This window comes from Falco naumanni, chromosome 1 (genome assembly GCF_017639655.2).
Source record: "Falco naumanni isolate bFalNau1 chromosome 1, bFalNau1.pat, whole genome shotgun sequence".
NCBI classification, from domain to species: domain Eukaryota; kingdom Metazoa; phylum Chordata; class Aves; order Falconiformes; family Falconidae; genus Falco; species Falco naumanni.
This window is the reverse complement of record NC_054054.1, coordinates 36,267,548-36,290,389: the sequence shown is the minus strand read 5'-3', so window position 1 is coordinate 36,290,389 and position 22,842 is coordinate 36,267,548. Positions and strand designations below refer to the sequence as shown.

Here is a 22,842-nt window from a genome sequence, read left to right as displayed (position 1 = left end):
AGATTTATTTGTATGAAAGCTGCAGTATAAGGGTAAATAAACAGTCTGTCTACTATAAACAGAGACCAGGCTGATGACACAACCCTCCCAGCATCAGGCTGGGGATTCTTGTGGTTAATTCAGACACAGTGATGTAGTTACAGAGGGATGCATGCCAGGGTGAGAGCGGTCAGGAGCTCCCTGAAATGAAGTAGTGTCTGGTTCATCTTGAACTGGTTGCCCTGCTCTGTGAGCTGGAGTGAGGAGTGTTTGCAGACCATTTCTGGTCCTCACTGATGCATTTTAAACTCTATGGATCAACTAACTACTGTAACCCTTCTGCTGAACATTTCAACAGTAGGTCCAGGAACTAGAGAATCCAGGTAAGCTGTGGCACATCTTTAATTAGCACCACTAATGTTTTGATGCAAAGGAAAGCTTACAGGTATGTTCAGGAAGATTTTTGTGTGTCATGTGTCATGTTTATATGTCTAAATTCACTGGTGACAAACATGGAATAACATTTAAGAAACAGTATATGTTTGATATTCTGTGTCCTAATCTTATTTGGAGAACAGCTCCCTAGATGTTGGAATGCAACTTCACAGAAACGTTCGCACATTATACAGGGAAAAGATCACTTATCGAGTTCCTGTTAAGGAAAAGCATCTTCTCAACCAGAAGCCTCTGCATTACTGTACCAGAGACATCCACAGTTATCCCCATGCCTCAGCTTACAGGAGTGTTTGCTACAAAGCAAGTGGGAAGCCATGAGTGCCCAGTGAGGGCACAGAGAGTCAGAGAAATTGGATCTTTCAGAAAAGCGTGATGGCTAGATCTGTGCTAGTCAAGATTCAATAACACAGTTTGTCTGAAGTCCTCTGACTTAAGGAATTACTAGCTGCTTCATTGTGAACTTACTGTCAACCACTCGGCTCTTCTCACTGTAATCTTCCACTGTACTTGGCAAGCCCCAGACATGCAGTGAGTTAAAATCTGGTGCTGGATCAAGGGCCATCATGCAAGCTCAAAGGAATCACTAATAATAACAAAGCCGTATTGCTTTATGAGTTCAAGATGCTACAACAGAGTTCAAGGACTGATTAAAAATTCGATTAGCTGGACAAGTGCTTGCCTGGGGAGTCAGGCAGCAGTTCCTGACAGGAAGAGGCCAGACCAGATTTAGGAAAGGTACTCGGGCTGGGGAGCTTGGAAGGGAAGTGCCAATTCTGATGTTTCTCTCGGGCTGTTTCACTAGACCTGGGGTGACAGACACCGGGCTTCAGTGCAGAGGACATTCCTAACCAAAAGTCTTTTTCTGGGGGAGAGGTTGCATTATCTTATTGTATAGAGGCAGAAGGTGGTGTGAGCAAAAATACATGTTTGGGTGTGTTTGGGGGAGAAGGGTATTCGATGGGGAGCGGGGGAGAGACTACAGAGAGTCAGTCTGCAGTGAATCTGAATTTACTGCAGCATAATTCGATAAGTTTCTCTGAAATACAGTACGCTTTATAATGTCTCTGTGACATTTGGAAATGTGCCACAGCAGAAAGAAAACTTCCTCAAACTTCAGGCATGACTATTCCAGGTGCTGAGTTGTCAAGAACACAGAAAGACAGGTTAAAAAAAAAAAAAAAAAGCCTCTGCTTAAAAAAAATTGCTTGACCTTTATTTCTTTGACTACAAAACCCAACATATTTCTCTCTTGTTCTTTTCTTGCTTGCAAACATCACTAGAGAGAATAGCAGCAAGCGTAGCACTGGGTGCCATGCTGATTAACTGCTGTTTTCAAATCAGGGTGTATGCATGCACATTCAATGGATGGTGAGGCAGCCGTAACCCGTGTCTCCAAATACGACCTCTCATTAAGTAGTTTGTTCGATTAATTTTTACGTAAGAAATAATGTGCAGGTTTAAAAATTTTTTTGGCAGCATAACCTCGGGATCAATTTTTTAATTAAAAAGATGTATGATCTCTTGCTGACTGTACTGCTCAGGATGTGCTAGACTTGTGAAAGCTGGCGAAACACTGGAACTGACCTGATTACTAGTGTCTCTTCTCAATAACCAGGGATACTGCTGTTTAGGAAATCCTGTAATTTACATCTGTTAGAAAGGCACAGTTTATCTAGTAGTCTCCAAAATAAGAGTAACGAAAGACACTGATTTCCTGTGTTTGCTGAAGATCTTTGTGGTGGGTTGACCCTGGCTGGATGCCAGGTGTCCACCAAAGCTGCTTTATCGCTCCCCTCCTCAGCTGGGCAGGGGAGAGAGAATATAACAGGGCTGCAGGGGCACAGCCTGCCTCACCATAGTCTTCGTCATGGGCTGCAGGGGAATCTCTGCTGCAGAACCTGGAGCACCTCCTGGCCCTCCTTCTTCACTGACCTTGGGGTCTGTAGGGTTGTTGCTCTTTACATAGTCTCTCTCTTCTTTCCAGCTGCAGGTGTGCAGGTTTTTTCCCCCTTCTTAAATATGTTATCCCAGAAGCACCACCACTGTCACTGCTGGGCTGAGCCCTGGCCAGCAGCAGGTCCATCTTGGAACCAGCTGGGAAACTTCTAGCAGCTTTTCACAGGCCACCCCTGTAGACCCTCCCTCCCCTGCTACCAAAACCTTGCCATGCGAATGCAATACAGTCTTTTACAGTGGTCGTTCCTTAGGGATTGTAAACCCTACCTTAACAAAAATGCTAGTGGTGATACCCTGGCCTCTCTGAAGATAGTCACCTGTATCTGGAGTTGTTTTATACTTATCCCTGCTGACACGTCTTCTAGGTTCTCTTCATCTCTGTTTCCTAACACACACCTCCAAGTTCATTAATCCCTTTCTTTATCATCATTATCAACATCATTATTAACTCCCTCCACTGCTGGCAATCTTGGCAGGAGATAGGGAGTAAGGGTGCATTGCAACTTGTCAGTGCAGTTATAATCCATGTGAAGAACTGAAAAACATGGAATATTGCCACTTTTCTCAGCATTTTAGAGGTGCCGGTGAGTATTGCTGAAATACTCACAGTCATCAGTTCCCAGTTTACATGATGTGGTTTTAATAATATCCCTGACAGGAAATCCCACTCCACCACAACTAAATGGTTTTGCTGTTTGTGAACCCATTGCAGATTTGCAGTCAGTGATCCTATTTTTCAATTTTGTTCTTGCATTTAGCTGAACGTTCTCACTACATGTAAAATTTCACAGGAAAGTATTCTTTCTCCTTTTCTACAACTGCTAAATCTGTTCTTTCGGCTTGCATTTCAGGAAGTGTGACTGAAAAATCCCATAAAGTTTTTATATTCTTATTTTCTGCAACTTTTTGAGCCCCATTGTGGTAATACATTTCACCTGCTTGTAGTCCATCCTTCTTGCACAATGCTGAGAGCACCAAGCTGCCAGCTTTGCATGACATACTTTATATTCCTCTTTTGACAGTTTACTGTTTGGTTTTTTCTTCCATCCATTTCAGTTCTCTCACTGTTGTCTGTCTTGCTACTGACTCTCAGCAGCAGTATATTTCTCAGTTAGTTTTGAAGCCTGATCCAAAATCCATTCAGTCCCCCCTCAATCTTCCACATAATTTGCTGTATGTTTATGTTCCTGTTCCACAGCAACACATCCTCTGCTGCTCAAAAATCATGAGTCTATTACTGCAGTCATTATGATTACAGTGTAGCATATGGATTGGAGTCTCTTTCTTGCACACACAGTATTTACGTTTTCGAGATAGTCCCCAGGCTGGATCACCAGTAACTGGAGAGATAAGAGGGGGGGGACACGACACAGGACAGGACATGACGGATGACACAAGACCAAGCAGAATGTAATTTTAAAGACAAAAAAGTGGTGTGAAAAGAGGGTGATTCACCCAAAATCCCACAAGAGCTCTATGACAGAGCCAAAAAAATGCATCTATGACATCTAAGCTCCAGTCAGGAGCAAAGCCACATAAGCACAGCTTAATTTCTTTTAAAGCTTGTGTTAACGCCTGCCTTTTGCTTTCAACCATCCCTAAAAAGTGTTTTGCAGCATTCTCTTGGAAGAAGCTATATAAAGCTAAACTGTGATACAATATATAGTTGACACGTAAACTACTGTTCTTTTCGACTTTCCAAGCTGAAATTGCATTGGGTTGGTTTCATCTTTGGTTTTTATACCTCAGCTGCAGACCAGGTTCATTGTTTTTGAAAGAAGGAAGTATTAGGGATCTTGAGAGTTTCATTGTTTCCTACTTAGGTAAACAGAGAGGCATGTGTTGTGATACCATTTTGCCAAATGTCCCACACCACCTGAATTCCTTTCCTGGTACACTGGAGGCCTGCAATACTTAACACAGAAGTCGTTCTCCAATTTCTTGCATTTAGTGCATGTGACATAAAAATGCACATTTTAAAGGCAAAGTTGCCAGAATTCATCTTCCCAGGAAAATAGAAAAAATGCTTTTCAAATCATTCTGAACCTGAAAGATAAACAGGAACAGCTGCTAAATGTCTTTCAAGGCAGCCCAAGATTCATTTCATTTACCCCGTACGGTGCACCTCAGGTGCAGCACAGTATTTTCAAGTTTTATATCTATCAAATATAAGCCTAACACAAAGTGTTATTTTCTCCCACGTGTTATTGCCTCAACATATCTGACAGGTTTTTTTCTAATTTCTTTTCTTTCTTTCTTTTTTTTTTTAACCGATATCCTACTGCTTTAGGAGAAATACAATATATGTCTACTTCAGCTCTCATCGTCTGAGTTAAAGTCATACTGGCCTATATATATGTATCTTTATATATATTTATTTCTGCTTTCTTGTCTTTTAAATTTGTTCTGTAGCTAAACCTTTGCCTGAGTCAGAATGCTGTGCTGTCCACTCTTCAAAGGCTAAGACATCTTGATTAATCACTGTAATATCTCCTCTAGCCTTTGAAATAACACCTTAATTTAAAAAACAAGAACAAACAGTAAATATAGGTCTGTACTTTTGTTGGTGCACTAGGTTGTTTTGAAGACAGCCAGAGAGGAGGTTCCTGCTAAAAAAGGTACAAGTGTTGTAACATACAAACAAAATATTGGTAGAAAGGTGAATAACATATTTTTTTTTTTAACAATGGCATTACACAACTTTAACACTATCATTTTAATGATTTTTAATATGTTTATGAAATTGTTTTCCAGTGAATTAGGTAATGGGATTAAATGGGTGAGGATTTAAAGGTTTTCTTTAAGAAACAAATTTTACAAAATATTTTTGAGAAGAAATAATGATCATGTCTGTATGGCATTGCAAGACTGCTCTAGGCAGTAATGAACTATTTTGGTATGGAGAGAGAGCATTGGTTTGGGTCTCCATTCCCAACCTACCAGTAAATTTCCCCCCGAGAAGGACTGTGTTCACTAGGAGACCAGGTGGGATATCCTCACCGCAGACACAGCTACTGAAATACTCTTGATTCCGTTAATATACATGCTTCCATTTGGCAGAGTGATGCTCAGGACAGCTGCCTTTATTACCCTGTGCCACTAACCCACAAAAATTTTCTCCTGAGATGCCAGTGTGTGCACTGTAAGCACCTACCCAGAGCTCCTATGCTTTAGTTAACTCTGTGATGGGAGGTGGTAAGTAGCAGATTCCCAAATAGCTCTCAGCTGTACCTGACTGCACAAGGGTGTCTGTGGAATTTCAGGGCAATGCCAAGCCCATGATCATTCCCCACTTTCGGTGGTTTCAAACCTTCCTTAAACATTTACACTAGTGTATTTAGGTTTGTCCTGCAATGAGGACAAACCTCATCCTCAAACATTTCATTATCACGTCTCAGCTGGACGGTACAGCTAACAGCTAAGGGACTGTAGGGGCTACTACACAAATTACCTGTAACAGGCAGCTACCTGAATCAACTTTGCAACTCAAGCCTTCACTTTAACCCCCATTTTCTCCATTCACAGTACGAATAGCACAGTCAGGTCTCAGGGACTGAATTCCAGCATGCTACCTTCAGCAAGTGCTTTAAGTTACAGTCAAGTGCTAAGTTATCCCATACTGCAGTGCTTAACATCTGCATGTTCAGATTACTATAATCTAGTCCCAAACTCACAGCCACACTGCCAGGACCAAGCAGATATAACCACTGTAACACAAACAGGCAAGCAGTGAGAAAGAGGCCAAACTCTTGCCCATTGTCACTATTGTTTTAAATGAATGGAATTGATCATTTTTGTTTTCTGTGATCTCAAAAAGCCAGTAGCTACAGCCAGCTGGTAGGCAGGACAAAAGAGACAGTATAAGAAATGCATGGTAAAAAATTGTAGAGCTGCACATCGCTCTCTGCAGACTTCATGCAGAATGTCAAGTGTTTGTGATCACATCATATTTTCCGATACATTTTTTTAAGCGTCTGGTTACTGGTGTTTTTAATTCAGAGCATACCAAGTTTTGGATTGATTGCTTTCTATATGGAAATTGTTGCTGAAACTTTTGGTTGTCTATGTTCTGCTCTGCTTTAGCCTCAGTCGCAAACTTATTTCACACCATGTTGCTACAGAGTGCATCAAATACAGATAAAATTCTTTTGTATGTGTAATGCGTGGACCTAAATTCTCATCCAGAATTACAGAGATGTTTCATGAAGCATCTTTATGTATGTCCATATAAAAAGACATGGAAAAGACAAGTCATCTCTCCTTCTCAGCTTTGGTGTGGTTTTCTTTTAAATTGGGTGGGAAGAGGTTGGGTTGCTGGGTTTTTTGTTTTCAATCTAAAGGCTGAAAGCTGAGACCACAAGTGTCCCTTACATGGAATAACAGCCATTCTGTTCTAAATTTGTTGGGAACAAAAAGAATTTTAGCCAGGATTAGGAAATATTTTTTATAATACCAATTTTTTCACTCTAAATTAATTTAAACTCTTGCTGCGTGGTTGGTTTAGGATACTTAAAGACTCCTGGGGTTTTGGTGGGAGTTGTTTTGGTTTTGGTTTCCATTTCCCTGATTTGCAAAGTCAGATTGCTTTTTTTGAAATCACAAAGTTATGAAAATTGTCAGTGTGCTATGTAAGTCATCTGGTAGCCAGGTTGGGTGGTGTTTGGTGGCTTTGCATTGCCACAGCATAGAAAATCACGCCCGTAGGTTGGCATGATTCCCATAGTTCCACTGACACGGCACGTAACCTTGCTCTCACATACGCTTTGCAAAACCTAGTCATGCTAGGTGAAGAACTGTGAAGAATTCCTTACTTGCTGTCCATCAAGATACAGCTTGATTTTTAGAGCCGTGAAGTACTTGTGGCTCTCATCAGTTTTGACTGAGTTTTGGTTTCTCAGACTTGAAGCATCAAACCTGTGTAGTCCAGAGGGTTCCATCTGTTTCAATATTAAAGTATTAATGATGAATCGTAGTGGCATGCTCCTTTTCCTCTGTCTATGTAAATTTCATGATAAGGAAATTTATTTTTGTTCCTTTTACTTTACAAAATGAAGAGCATCCTTACAAAATGAAGAATGTCTTAGTATTTGAGCTCTGTATTCACTGTTCAAAATATAAGCCAGGTGTTTGGGGGAAAAAAAAAACTTCCAATTGACGGCTTGTTTTACTCACATAGCCTTCTTCTGAAATTTTGATCCTGTATGTTTTAAACAATAGACACAATCATATCTTGATTGTGTTGCAGGAGGACCATTGATAGGTGTTCTAAATTTGTTATATGTCTTCATTTTGAACATGCTCTGCTTTTGCACAGTGAGATTCCAGATAGGAGAGCCTGCCGTCTTACCCAGTCCCAGCTATTTATGTTAGCATGCTAGGAAGGCCACCACGATGACTATGGAAGGGGACAGTACAGGATAGCATGTTGTTTTCACATATGGATTACTTCAAATTCCATTTTTGCCTCATTTGTTTCCAGGAATCATTCTTTCACTTTCTTTCTGTCTCCTTTCCAGGTGTGGATGTGCGGAGGTGGCATGTTTGATGTTCCATGCTCTCGAGTTGGGCACATCTACAGGAAGTATGTCCCGTATAAAGTCCCTTCTGGAACCAGCCTAGCACGGGTGAGTAATTGGGTCTTGCTGTTTTTCCTTTTCATTCATCATCAGTTTCTTCATGCTCTGTGAACTAGTTTCCAGTAAACCCTTAAAACGGAAAATGATCATTTCTTTATTTTTCTGAAATGAGATGTGCAATTGCTGCAGTTGTGCTGCCTTCCAGAAATAAGATTGCCAAGAATAAAATGGAAGCTTAAGAATACAGGGTAGGACGTCTCAGCACAGGAGTGCATTTCATGCTGATTCAAAAGAATCTAGGAGCAACCTAAGGCTTATGGCTCTCAAGTTGCAGTGTTGTCAGTCATAGTTTTTACAAGCAGGACCAATCTGAATGCGTTTTCTTACCGGTCAGCAGAACAGGCAGAATCTCAGCGAATGGAGGTGTTCTGAGGTAAAAGGACTGAGTAACAACAATTTGAGCAACTGTCTAATCATTGCGTAAAACCTGGTTGTGGAATACAGCAAGCTTAGAGCCGTGTAAGTGAGAAATTACAAGACCTCTAGACATTTCTCAAAGACTGCTGAACACATCCATATCCATGAGGGGCTTTTTGCTCAAGAGAAAATGTTCTGTAACTTTCTGGAGATGTTCACAGGATGTCAAAAGATGGGAGACAAAGGGCACAGATGTAGCTTCCAGGCAGATACTAGTATTTGTTCATGTTTGAGTTTAATCTTTTCTCTTTTAGAGGATTTTTTTTTTAATAAAATGGCATTAATATTGAAGTCTGTATGTTGCCATAGGGTAATATTCTATGAGTCATAATTTTTCTTAATAATGAAAATGTGGTAGGAATAAAAGAATAAATTTCTTGCTTTAAGGGGGAGATATGTTGGTTCCAGCACCACAGGACCAGGCTTGCTGTAGTAACTGCAGCAGAGGAAGGGAGCTGCCTGTGCTGCCTGCCTGACAGCTGGCTAGGCAGAAAGGATTTGCCTTAAAAGAGCATCAGTGCAGACAGTGCAACACAAGGCACAGTAATGGGATTAGTGGTGGCCACAAAAACTGCATTGACTAAATTGTGAGATGAAAACCTTTCCTCCGTACAACTCTGTGTAGTATCAGAGTTTCCCCATCCAGATTTTTGTACTGGCTGAACTAAACTGCTTTGTTTATAGTATCCCTTGCAAAAATCACATACAACTTGAAGTAAGAATTCCAAACCTCAGTCTCTGTTTTCCTCTATTACAGCACAAAGTATCTCATTAGAGAATATGCTGTCTCATGCATTACCTGTAGAAGCAAAATACAATTATTTCTATTTGGACTACTAGCATCTTGTACAGTTGAACACTTAAGTAGCTTTCATGGAAGCACTGTGAGTACCTAAAGCTATCAGGTAGCCACAGCCTGCAGCCTCCCTGTATTATTTGCTTTAGCTTGATTTCAATAGATCACTCGTGAAACATTACCAAAAAACATTCCGTTATAAAAACGAAGTCTCTGCCCATGCACAGGCTGACTGCCCTGTATCTTGTGGGGAGAGATCCAATGAGCTGATAGAGTGGGTCTCATGCTTCCCACTCAAATAATGGATAGTTTCTTCTGTGTTGTGGGATCCAAAACATGATGCTTAGATAAATTTCTGGCATATATTTATCACTGAAGGAAGATTTGAGTTCTCAAGTTCCCAGCTTCTTTTCAGTACAATATTCTAAACCAAAACATTGATTACATACATTGCATCAAGGCTGCCAAGAGCACAAGATCTTCTGTGCATTTGAGTATTTGGTCCCCAACCCATCAAATTGTCTGTCAGTTTAAGCCTGAAAATATCCTCTATTCTCTCATCCAAGCCAGAAAAGGAAAAGCAAGGGCATATTCATCCTCAGCATGTCAATCCTTTTGATACAGATCATTTGTGTTTCAAATAAACTGCCCCGGGTGGAGCTGTTAAGCAGCATAATATTAGGGGAGTATGCACAGGAGTGGCCCAGATATCCTAGCTATCTTTGCATTATCCTCCAAATATTATATTCACCAAAGATTATAGCTTACCCTTTATAAGTATTTTATCTAAAACTTCCCTCTAGTTCAAGAGTATAATGAATAACACACTCAAGAATATCTGGAAGTATTATTCCTGCTGCCAAAAACAATGCTTTTACTACTAAATAGTTTCTGCAAAGGGTTTTGCTAAATCTTTTTCCATCTTCTGCTATGTAAAGGAAAATGCTGGAGATGCTCTTCACAAAGGATTGAGCCCTAGGAAGCTAATTTTAAAAATGATTGCAAGTGCCCCTTCGTTAATCAAGGAAGAATTTCCCCTCATGCAGATACTTGTGCGTTAAAGAATAACAGATTTTCCCATCCTGTCCCACAGCAGCAGCACAAAGGATATGAAGACTGGAGATTGGAAAAGTACAGAGCTTCTAGACAAATTCAGGCATAGATCAAATCATGCCATGGGTTTCCTTTTAAGCTGTTTCAGCTTAGGTTCACCCTTAATAAACAACGCTTACAGTGAACATTTTACTGTCCCTTGGGATTTCACCTCTCTGTGTCTTTTAGCAGCAAGTTTCAACAGACAATTTCAGCCAGCTACGTCATGCCCGACCAATCTAGATGTCTTTTTAAAGGGCTGTGACCTGGCATGGAAATCACATACACTTCTATAAATGAGAAACTTGTCAAAAACTCTGTCCCACCTCCCCATCATTCAATAACCATTAGTGTACCACATGCAATAGTATGTATCATGACATCCGTTTTCTATGTCCTTCTTATTATATTTCCTACCTTCTGATCTGTTACTCGAGACCTGCAAGGCCTACGGGTATTTTTTGCTGGCACATACCTCATAAATTGAAAAGCATCTGCATAGGAAACACCCCGTCAGTAAAACTGGTTGGTGGTACAGTGCAAAAGTAAAGCAAGCTGTAGACATGTGTAGTAGATTTATAAATCAGACTGTGACAACCAAATGCAGATAAAAAAGCTGAACACTTTTCTCTGGATATGTCTGAAGCTGTTGCTGTGTGCCAAATGAAGTCAGTGTCCGATTTACAGGTGATTGCAGATAAAGGAAGATTAATAGGTACGCAGGTGTCAGCACTGATTCCACATTATGATGTGGAAGCACCACATAATTATTCATTCATTTCAAACCTGTCACCCTCTGCACAGGACTGCAGTGACTAATAACTACTTTTGCCTGTTTGCTTTAGGTAAGACATATATAGAAAGGGACCCCCCAAATCTTAAAGAGTCCTATGCCCTATTGCCCTGTTAAAAACTTCTGAATTGTTTTACTCAGTTATTTTAGTTGCTTTGTGGTATTCTTGACTGTTGCTTCCTTTTTAACAATTCTAGCTATGTAATTTTCTTTTAGCCAGTTATCTATAAAATATTATTAGCATTTTCTTGTAGGTGTATCTCAGTTTATTATTTTATTTTGTTTGCTGTTTGGGGGAGATTTTTTCCTATTTGTGATTCTATGAAAGCCTTAAGAAATTCATCAGTAAAGCTCACTGTTCCGTAGGATATGCAGAGATGAACTAAGAATTTTAAAGTATATCTACAGAAATCTTTTTTGTTTGCAGGTATTTTACACAGCATTTTAGCATTAACTACAGAATATTAGAGCATTAGGCCTTTCTGAAGGGAGAGGCAAGCCCACTGAAGTTCAAGTCTGGATGCTAGCCCAGCAGTGTGGTGAATCCTAACCTTAAGTTGAATTCCTCCCTGCACGCCAGGACGTGGAATCCCACAGCACAGTGATCCTTTGACCCACGGTGACATTTGCCTCATTACACAGTGTCGCTGATTTGGAACTTGCGTGAGTTTGGGTTCATGAATTCATCTGATAAAGGTGGGTTCAGATTTCCCACCTGAACCATTTGCTCAATCTTTTTGCGTGGCTTCAAAGGGGAACTTCAAAGAAATTTTCTGTAGCTATACCATCTGGTTCTGTGTCAACATTTGCATTTTTGACAGAGCTTCCTTTAATATTATGACCATTTTGGTCGTCTTTTTTTTTTTTTTTTTTTTTTTTTTTTTTTTTTTTTTTTTTTTTCCCAGCTACAAATAATGCTTGGGGTTTTCTTAAAGGTCACGAACATTTTCTTTCCAGTTCCCAGACACATTAAAGAACCAAGGAGAACTGGTTAAGTAACAGCTATGTTTTCTCATAACCGGGCTGCAACCCGATAGATGTGGCATGTAGTTAAGGGAGCGCTGCTGGCGCTTTCGCAGTCACCTCTGTAGCACAAAGTCCGTTATGATTCAGCAGTGACAGTAGGCAGTTGAATCATCAGTTTAGAATAAGCAAATTATTTAAGAATCAAGCAAGAATCAACTTCTTGCAACAGCACAGCTATATGGTAATTACGATTATACAGTGCAGCTTTTAAGTTTCCATTCAAACTTTTTTCATTTAACAGATTTATAAATTCATCATTAAAATCAATTAAACCAAGATCTCAAGCAGAGCACTTACCAAAGAAAATCCTCAAATTAGTATCTTCTAATCTTTGAATACAAGAAAATCAAAGTAATTTCTTTAATGCTTTTTTTTTATTATTTTCTCCAATAGCAATAGTTTTGCTTTTAAGATAATAAACGCAACAGGACAGGCAGCTTAGCTATGCAAAAGGAATACAAAGAAGATGGAGAACTAGATGCTGCTGGACAATAACAACATCAGAGTAGTGGTAGCTACTTTCCAGGATCTGTTCAATAGTCTAGCACTGGAACCAAAGTTACGTGGGTAAAGAAATTTATTGGGAATCAGGCCTTTAAACTCTCTCCCAGGCTTAGCTGCAGAGGTGGGTTATGGGCCTGTATGTGCCCACAGGGTATGGGTCTGTAAAGGGAGCATGGCAGTAGCCAACAAATCTGCAGAGACATTGTTACACTGTGTGACTGCTTCCCACAGCTCCCCTACAACCAGCCTGCAGAGACCTGCAGCCGCAGAGCTGGGGGCAGGCAGCATCCTCACGGGGACTGTGGCCATCCCTGCCCTCCAAGCCCCACGGACTGTCCTCAAGGGAGCCAAGGAGCAGAGATGTAGCTTTTAGGTAGTGGGCTGGTTTTTTGGCTTTTTTCCTCTTTTTTACAATGTGTAGATCTTACAGGTTTTTGTGGTGGAAATGAAAACCTTTATAGAGAGAATGAAATCCTGGCTGTTTTCAGATGACATCTGTGGAATTTCAGTTCTAGGTATTTGCAGACTACAAGCTGAGAATAAATAGTCTCTTGCTTCTCTGCCAGCTGTGCTAACTCTCACAAGATTTATTTATATACACCGCCAGCTTTGTCACCTAGTTAGCATGCTGTCTTCCATGGAGAAGCATTTCTTTTATGCCTGCAGACATCTCACTATTTGGTTGGGGTTTTTTACACAAATACAAACTATTGCTGGAATGGAACCCAGTTAAGTTCTAAACACAGTTAAGTGTAAAGGACCAAAATAAGATACCCAACAGGGGGAAAGGCTGACAAACACTAGCTCTGCCTAAGTTAAAAGGCAGTTAGGCAAGAAAGGGAAAGGGATGAAAACCCCCATTTAAACATAACTGGTGTGGGCAGCTTAGGTATTGAGATCTGAACGCCACAAAGCTGTAATGAGTATCCAGGAAATGTTTTATTGTGCTTTCACTGTGGAAATACACAGAAATGAGAAATGATTGTGTTCTGACACTGATGGAAGGACCTTTGCATGAAATTGAGAGTAACGTTTTTCTCCTTGAGTGCTCTGGAGTTTTGTACCATGCTGCCTCTGGCATATTAATCCATACTTGTTGGATGGGCTCCTCCAGTCATACTTTGTTCTGCTCCTTCCTGATGATTTATTGTGACATTATGCTACCCATATTCCAGTGGATCATGAAGTATAGTTGTCTTGACTGGATGGATCCCAATGCACTTTTAAAATACATTTTATGTAAAACAAACTATATTATATTATTTCCAGCCAAATTAAATACAGCTGCTTCCAGAAGTAAATAGGGCACCCATTCTGAAGTAGCAACACTGTTCTTCACAAAACAAACAATAAAAAACATTTAAATTAGGAAGATGATGTAGGTGGAGTAAAAATAAACCCCACTGGAATTTTACTTGGAAGGAAAAGAGATTAATATGTCAGTTGTTGCAGAGACTGTTGTGTTATTTTTAGCAAATAAACAGTCGTGTCCTCTCTTACATTTCACAACTGCAATACAGTCAGGCCCCAGACATGCTGTGGCGATTCATATTTAATTGGTATAATTAAAGTGATTTTTTATGTGCTAGCTGATGAGAGAAATTACTGCCATGAAAAATAAGACGACACCAGCTGGTGATCCAGCTTCCTGGAAATTGTTCAGATGATGTGTAGGACAACAGGAGCTCATTGCAGGATCCAAATGTTCCTGTAGTAGTTTAATATTGACAAAAGTAAAGTCAGTGGATTGGGGTCAGGGCTGGTTTCATGCAAACAGTGAGACAAGCACAAAAGTGGAAAAAAAACAGGTTATGCAGATGAAATGAAACAAATAATAAAATCATTGTGCTGCTTTAGTGCCACCAGATAACAAAAATTACTTTAGAACATCTGGAGAAATTGAAAACAGGAATTAAATTTTTATATTAGTTTAACTGCTGTATCTAGACATCTAGAATGTCAATTGGAAAAGATGCAACTAGAGGATGGAGCTGTGCTGGTTTGCAATGTGGAATACAGTACAGCTAGGTAGCTCTCTTACCAGTGCTGTCATTGCTGTCCAGCACACCAGCTACAGGTACAGAATGTGCAACTACCCCTCCCGTATTAGGGACCAATCTAGTTGAAGCTTGCTTAGAGGGAATATTTATTAATCTGTCCTTTGACATGTCCCTGCCTTGCTCTACTTCTCCATTCTCATTGCCAGCGTCTACTTTCTTCTCACTGTGCTTATTTGAGTAATACCCACGTCTCTTGAAAATGACAGATGTTCGTACACGCTTAAAAAGGACAGTCATTTGATCAGAGAGGTGTATCTTCCCTACTCACTGAAGAAAGTGAAAGGGACAAAATGGTCCATGAAAATTTTCTTCAAGTGGAGAAGTCCTCATTTGTGTCTCTCTTTCACCAGTCAAGTTGATTTAATCTCTTTTATTGAAGTCCAGTGTGCTGGTTTTGGCTGGGGTAGAGTTAATTTTCTTCATAGCAGCGAGCATGGGGCTATGCTTTGGATTTGTGCTGGAAACAGAGTTGATAATACAGGGATGCTTTAATTATTGCTGAGCAGCACTGGCACAGAGCCGAGGCCTCTCCTGCCTCTCACCCACCCACCAGCGAGCAGGCTGGGGGGGGACACAGCCGGGACAGCTGGCCCCAGCTGACCCAAGGGATGTTCCAGACCATATGGTGTCATGTTCAGGTTATAAAGCTGGGGGAAGAAGGAGGAAGGGGGGATGTTCAGAGTGATGGTGTTTCTCTTCCCAAGCAACCGTTAAGAGATGACAGAGCCCTGCTTTCCTGGAGATGGCTGAACACCTACCTGCCCACAGGAAGTAGTAAATGAATTCCTTGTTTTGCTTTGCTTGCATGGGTGACTTTTGCGTTACCTATTAAAATGTCTTTGCCTCAATCCATGGGTTTTCTCACCTATTCTTTTTCCCATCCCACTGGGGGGAGTGAGCAAGCAGCTATGTGGAGCTAAATTTCTGGCTGGGATTAAATCACAACATCCAGGTGTCAGTGACATTGTGACTTACTGTCTTGTAGGCTGTTGCTGAGTGAAAATAGAAAACAAAGTCAGTCTTAAATGTGTGAGTTTATACAAACTTAAAGAAAACTTGTCTACATATAAGCCTGACAATAAATGATTTACCAGAGAGTAAAATTGTAACAGTGACACAAAACTTAATTATATCAAGAATGCATATGTGGGCAATTGATGACAGCTGATGAGTCAGTCTTAGTGTGGTTTCCATCACTGTTGTATGAATCTCACAGCTTCTTGGTGACAACTGTCACAACCTCACATATAGAAATATGCATCTACTGAAATGTCATTGTGCCTTATTTATTCTCATACAGAAATTTTTCACTGAAAATTCCAAGAGAGAGAACAAATTATCATTGGACTGTCATGGATAGGTCCTGAGAAACTCCTCAAATGTCCATCTAGATTTCCTCTGATTTCTTTACATTGTGTGGCAATTCATGTAACTGATTAATATTGAATTCATTTAATTGCTTCTATTTTATTTTTATTTTTCCTTTTTTTCTATTAAAAGATCTATTAAAAGATCAGGGTAACCAATCTTGTAGTTAGTAGCCTTGCAATGGATTTAACAATGAGGCTAAGCTACAGCAGTTTTCAGCTGTAGAGGCATGTCTCATTTTTCCTTTCCATATGCATTTAGATGAGGTGTTCACATTGAATCCAAGTAAGTACAAATATATCCCAAAACTGATTCTTCTTATTGATAAAGATGTTTAATGCCATTTGAGAAACTGGCATTTAAAGGAGTTTTCTTTAGAAGATTATGCAGAGTAACAAAGACAGAAATCAAGAAGATTCAAATCTAAGTCTTATTTTGTTTGTTCTAAATTCTTTGTAGATTAGCTTCACTGTGAAACTGGAGTGCTTAAATGATGCTATAAGACGTTCACAAAATGCCACCTAATCTACTAGGCTCTTAAACTTCTTTGACCTATATGTTCTGTGGCAGTATACACACACATGGTAAGATCCTAACAAAGGCGAACTGCTTAGCATCTGTTTTGCAGCTAAACTCTCAAGATTTGGTAGCTATTCATAAGCATTTCTGCTTGTGGGGCTTAGTATGTTGATGTGCTCAGATTGTGTCTGGCCTTGCCCAAGGCTCAGGCAAGGAGGAAGTGACCGTCCTTTCTCCACCGTGTCAGACATTCAGCCAGATTGTGGGAAGGGCGACTCTGGGAGACTCATAAAGAACTTGAAATTACATCCTTACCTCACAGTAAGTCACTTGATAGTTAGGCCTTAAAGTGTTCAGAGATCGGTGCTTTTGTTTTGGTTGTGCTCCTCTGCCTTTCTGTTGTGATAAGGTGAGTAAAAGACCAGCAGCTCATTGACATAATTTGGAGAGAAGAGTTACATTCCTGGGAGGTTTCTCATGTAGGGCAACTTTTCATGCTGTTAAAACAGCCACAGAACAGGGAAGTCAATTTACAAGAGTTCACTCATCTCATCTTGGGCAGCCTGTAATTTTGCTCCAGGAACATGCTAGGCTGGCATGTTCCAGATAGGAATGTAAATGCTGTTTGCCTTTATTGTGCAAGGTTGCACCAGACTAGCTTTCAGGACAGCAGCTCTTCCTGATTGCATTCAATTTAAGTATGGGGATTAAATGCAATCTGAAGTTTTCCTACTAGTCTGTACGCATTTATGTTTAAAAGGAAATGTGGTGATTACTGAGCTTGCATAGTGATAAGGTTAAGAAACCCATACTAACTGAAGTCAACAAACCTCTTTAAAACTAATGTGTTTGGATCCCAAGTGCTTCCTTCCTAGTAACTGGCAACTTCAGAGAGTCCTTCCCACTACTCCAGGGCAGAGTTCCTGCAATCATGTTCATAAACAGTCTGGAGATTTAGAGCTGGCAAATCAAGAGTTTATTTTTTTAAAGGGGAACCTGTTGAAATTCAAAGGGCTGGTTCATAAGGGTTCAGATTATGACAGCAATGTATAAATATGCTAAGGATGATATAGAGGTTTGTTACAGAATCTAGCAAAGTTTGGGAAAAAATTTAGCATATGATGGAGAGAATGGTCTTGGAAGAACTGGGGAACAAAGTTTCAAATAGATTTGTCTAAAGTGTCTTACCTGATACTTGGGTAGTGATGGGAAGAACTGAATTATCTTTTTTTTAATGCAATGTTTTCATGAGTTTACACAGAGAGAGAGGGAGAGAACTTACTGGAAAACAAAGAGGTTTTGATTGGTGAATGAGAATTTTGAACTAGTGACCAGGTATAATATCAAGATTTCTGTTAGATTCTTGTTTTACTCTGTTATAATCATCTAAAGCAGAATGCAGTTCTTTTAGTGCAGCCAAATACTAAAGCAAAAATTCCATCAGAGCCTACTCTTAATATTGATAGGGTAAGTTGCTGCTGGAGTTGCTTTGAATTTTTCTTTCCTAAGACAATTTTTTTCCCGCACTTTTACTGTATGGGGGTTTTTACAGTATGGTTTTTAAATATGAGAATAGCACTATCCGATAAAGTGATTGCAAAAATAGTATAATATTTTCTAGAACAGCCTTAAACTCTATTTGCATTGTAGTAAATGAGGTGTACAGCATTTCAATGGAAGATATGCTGGAAAGATCACACCTATTTTCATTATTTTGGCTTCTTAGTTTATTGTACTTAATCGTATTTTGGCCTCATCTACAAAGTCTCATCACAGTATTTTTTCTTGTCGGGAGAATTCTGTTACAGGATTTCTGCCAGAAAGGTGGAATTGTCATTTGGATGTTGTTCTTTAATTTGTTCTGGTTTTCTCTGTCAAACTCAGTTCCTGTATTCTTGAATTCTAATTTCTGGTAAAGTTATTTAGGTTTTCATGAAATTACAACAAAAGTCAACCTTATGTGGGGCATGAGCCATTTTTGAATAGAGGTATAAGTGTTGAGAATTCTTATACTGCTTTAATTTAACTTGCTTTATCGCTGCAGGTTTTAACGTATTTGCTTCACAGAGAGAAAACACATAGAAACTTATCTTGCAGTGTCAGCTAAAAGTACTTTGTTTGTTCTGTATCTTGCTGTCTTTGTATTCAGATAAGCGTTATTAGTTCAGAGACGTTTAGTTTGCATGGATTAATAAAATTCAGGAAAGGAACTTTCAAATGAATCTTGAAAGCAAATCGGAGTATGAATCAGGCTTACTTAGATGCAGAGAATGTTCTGAGAAGAAACATTACCTTATGTTGATGATAATCAGATGTATATTGTCCTCCAGCTTATTACAGAGTAAATCTCAGCATTTTGCAGTTAGCGTTCTATAAAAAGAATATTACAAAACTTGATTATCTTGTTTTTACAAACAAAGCAACAAGAACACCCTAGCATCTCAATGTCATCCAGTGAGATGTTGCTTTGTTGGTGGGATAAAAGGTTATTGGGCATCTGTGAAAATGCAGAATAGACTAAGCCTGTACTCCACTGCAACGTCTGCATATAAATTTGCGTGGATTGAGTTGCAGGAGGAATTTTGAAAACAAAAATACAGAAAAATTTTCATCCAGCCTATTTAGACTCCATGACTTTAAATAACAATAAAACATATTCTTCAGTCTCTATTCAGGAATTTTCCTTACTTTTTTTTTATTTATTTATTTTATAACTTGAGTCAGCTAATTTAGTGAATTGTAATTTGAATAGATTCTTTTGTAGCAAAATAGGTAATTCTGTTTCCTGTAAAATGCCAACAAAAACAAACTTTGTGAGACGTAAGCCAGAACTGGGTTTCATTGAACAGTAACAGTCTTAGGTAAGTCTACAAGATGAGTGCAGAAATGCACAAATTGCAGTACCTGTCCTGTGAGCTGCTTTGCTTCAGGTCACCTCCACTTCAGGGTTATGTGCTATGCTTTTGCACAGACCTACTTGCACACCAATACACCAAAGCTCCCAGTCCAAAGGTAGAGCAAAACCAGCTGTGAGATGGGGCAGAGCAAGGTCATGACTGTTTGCTCCTATACATGTGCATGTGAGACGTGACCCTAAAATTTAGGTAAGGATTGCTAAGTGATTAAGCAGTATGATGACAGCTGAAAAATCAGATGCCTTTCAAATGCAAAGTGAAATACATCAGAAGGAATAATTTGAACAATTTGTGCATGTTAGTAGGTTCTGAACTAACAGGAAAAAAACATAGGTACCAGTACGAGCAGCTGAAAGAAGATTTCTGTTCAACATCCATCATTAATCAAAAGTCCATGTGAAGATGCATAAAGAGTATGGAGGAAAATAAGATGTTCAACAGACAGAAGACTATTTTACAAAGTTAGCAGGAAATCAGAGTACTTAACACTGTATAGTGTTTGCTCAGCACTATAATGAAGATAGCATACATTTACCAGTGTTTTAAGACTGAGAAATTAGACCAGCTAAGCTTCGAAGTTGTGTGGACTACTGAATTTTATTAATTTTTTTTGTTTAATTTTCCTTGTTAGAAACACCGTTCACTCAAAGCATGACAAAATTAATGATTACTTTTTCTGCTGCACAGAACCTGAAGCGTGTGGCAGAGACATGGATGGATGAGTTTGCAGAATACATTTACCAGCGACGGCCTGAGTACAGACATCTCTCAACTGGTGATATCTCTGCCCAGAAGGAACTTCGCAAGCACCTTAAATGTAAAGATTTCAAGTGGTTCATGGCTGCAGTGGCTTGGGATGTCCCTAAATATTACCCTCCTGTGGAGCCTCCACCTGCTGCCTGGGGGGAGGTGAGGAATACACAAATTACATAAATATTTAAATGAGCCTAACATTTTACATTGTAGGAAATTAAAATTAGGAAATTAGATTTAGCTGCTATGATACTTAGTGTTATTAAGGAAGTTCACAGTTATTAGAACAATCCCTGGACTAACCATTAAAATGAGAAACGATCACGTATTAGAACTGTCGCTGTCGCTTTTATAATTCATTACACTTTTGTATGTACAGGATATAAGATGCATGCACAATGAAGACAAGAATGTGGAAAAGACTATGTAGCTCTTATTATTGCATGTCACAAGATGATTTCAGATGCTGAGAATCACCGTAGTAAAAAGGAGGTCTGCAGTCAGCACTTTGGTTTGCATATCCACTTATATGCCTCCTCCTGTTCTTACAAGGACAGTTGTATGTAGGTGGAGTTAGGTTTGCCCTGTTTCGCTCACATGTGCAAGTGTGACAAGCAAAGCCTGGTGCTTTTCTTTCTAAAAGACTGGTTTTGCTCAGCTTGTGGTAGGTAGGTGCTATCATGACCAAGTACCAGTAGCAGATAAATGCAGTTTCTTGATTGAGGAGTGAGGGGAGGGAGAGACCACCAAAGAGAAGTTAATATCCAAGTGCCATTCCAGAGCAGGGAGTGAGCAAACACCCTGCTGTAGCTCTCCACCCTTGATCAAAGATGTTCTGTATCCAGATCTCTCTGAAGAGCAGAGCCGTGACACGTCTTCCTTTGACAGTTTGTTTTGTGTGGAAGAAATGAAAACACAAAGAGTTCAGGGACAGGAAATTCCTTCTGTAGCTTCGCTGGAAAATTGCAGTAGCCTTTTACCCCTCGGAACGACAGCAGATTCACTCCATGGAAAGGTGGCATGCAGAGGGCTTTTTCCTCTCAGTTCATATATAAAGAAGGCTTTGCTCTTTTTGTGTATTGTGCTCCTTTTAAAAAAAAACATAGGAATATCTGCACTGTGAGTTCTGGCCTTCCCTGATTTTTCTGGAGATGTTCTTGAGGCTCTCAGACAATTATCTTTTAGATTTGAAACGAAAGGATGAAGTTGAAACTTCAATCGAAATATTTGGAAAGACCCCTCACACCTCTGCATAGTGGTGTGATCAAGGCTGGACCACGTAGGGGATTTCTAAACACAGATGCATCTATTATTCTCCGGAATTTCTTTTTTAAAAATTACTTCAATGCAAAATTTTTAACATAACTTTCTATGGTAGTAGCAGTCCTTAATTCTTCTTTGTAAGCTTCCAGTTACAGATGTTCAAAGGAACTTCAATTTATATGTGTCTTCCTGTTTGCTACTTCTTGGCAATAATTAATTACTTTGTTGTTAAAGTTTCTTCCATCTTTGATGCTGCTGCTCACACTTGATGGGATTAATGTATACCAAGAGGGAAGGAGTTTATCAGTAGAAGTCAGGCTGGACCAGGGTGCTGTGACTGACACTGTGATCTTCCTTCACTGTCTTCCACATGTATACATGTGCGTCCTTGGAGAACTGGGATCATGAGACGTGTAATTTCTCTGGCCAGCTGAACCATCCTTAACTCAGTCAGAGGGTCTAAGTGGAAGGGTTTGTGATTCAGGCATTCATTCTTTTCACAGAGATATTAATATACTCTTTGTGAGTATATTAGTAAAAAAAGAAAAAAGCAAGACTTTTTGAAAGTAAATCTAAGATCATAGCAGTGGTACCAAATCTCTACCTTAAAAGCATTTACTGAGTTCTTAGGAAGGAAGACCAGGGTCTTTCTTTTTCCTCCAAAATGTACTTTCTCTAAAATAACAAGAGAAGTCTCAGGCCTCCTACTCTATTTTTTCCTGAGACTGTCACGTTCCTGTGAAGTCTTAATTACTTTTTTGGCACTTGCAAGGAACTTGAACAAACTTGAAGGTCAATGGCTGTCATAATTAGAAGCTAAAAGAGGAAAACAGACTGTGTGTTATTGCTTTGTAAGAATCAAGCAGCTCTAGAAACCTTGCTGATTATACACACCGAAAGTCTGTGCCAAGACTGACTATCAGTTAGTACCCTCTTTGCTTCCACTTGGAAAGACTTTACATCTGCTTGCCTATGCCAGTCTGGGAAAGAATAAACAATGAGGTACTCAGGCAATTTTTTGCTCTAGCTAGTGAAAGTGTGTGGTGTGAAAACAGACATCTCATAAACAGCTTCTGTACAGCTCCTTGTTTTTTGCAAACACATTTATTTAAAATCTGACTCTTGCATTTCTTGACAAAATCTGGTCAAGATGGAAAAGAAGGAAATTTGAAAAACAAAACCCAGTCTTCTTCACTACACTTGTCACGGCCTTATCTCTTCTGAATGTTTGTGCCTTTTCTCCTTTGCAGCTGGCAGGGTGTATGTTGCCTTGCTATTCTGTTCTACCTTGTAACATCTCAAATATGTG

At 39.5% G+C, this 22,842-nt stretch overlaps 1 protein-coding gene across 1 annotated transcript in view; it reads left to right on the top strand.

The window, feature by feature from the left end:
* The window catches only part of GALNTL6 (polypeptide N-acetylgalactosaminyltransferase like 6), a 487,161-nt gene that overhangs the window by 443,718 nt on the left and 20,601 nt on the right, over positions 1-22,842 (top strand). Inside the window, exons 8-9 of the mRNA XM_040589013.1 lie at positions 7,908-8,015; positions 20,205-20,426. Of these exons, the coding sequence (XP_040444947.1) occupies positions 7,908-8,015; positions 20,205-20,426 (330 nt within the window). The remainder of the gene's footprint in view (positions 1-7,907; positions 8,016-20,204; positions 20,427-22,842) is intronic.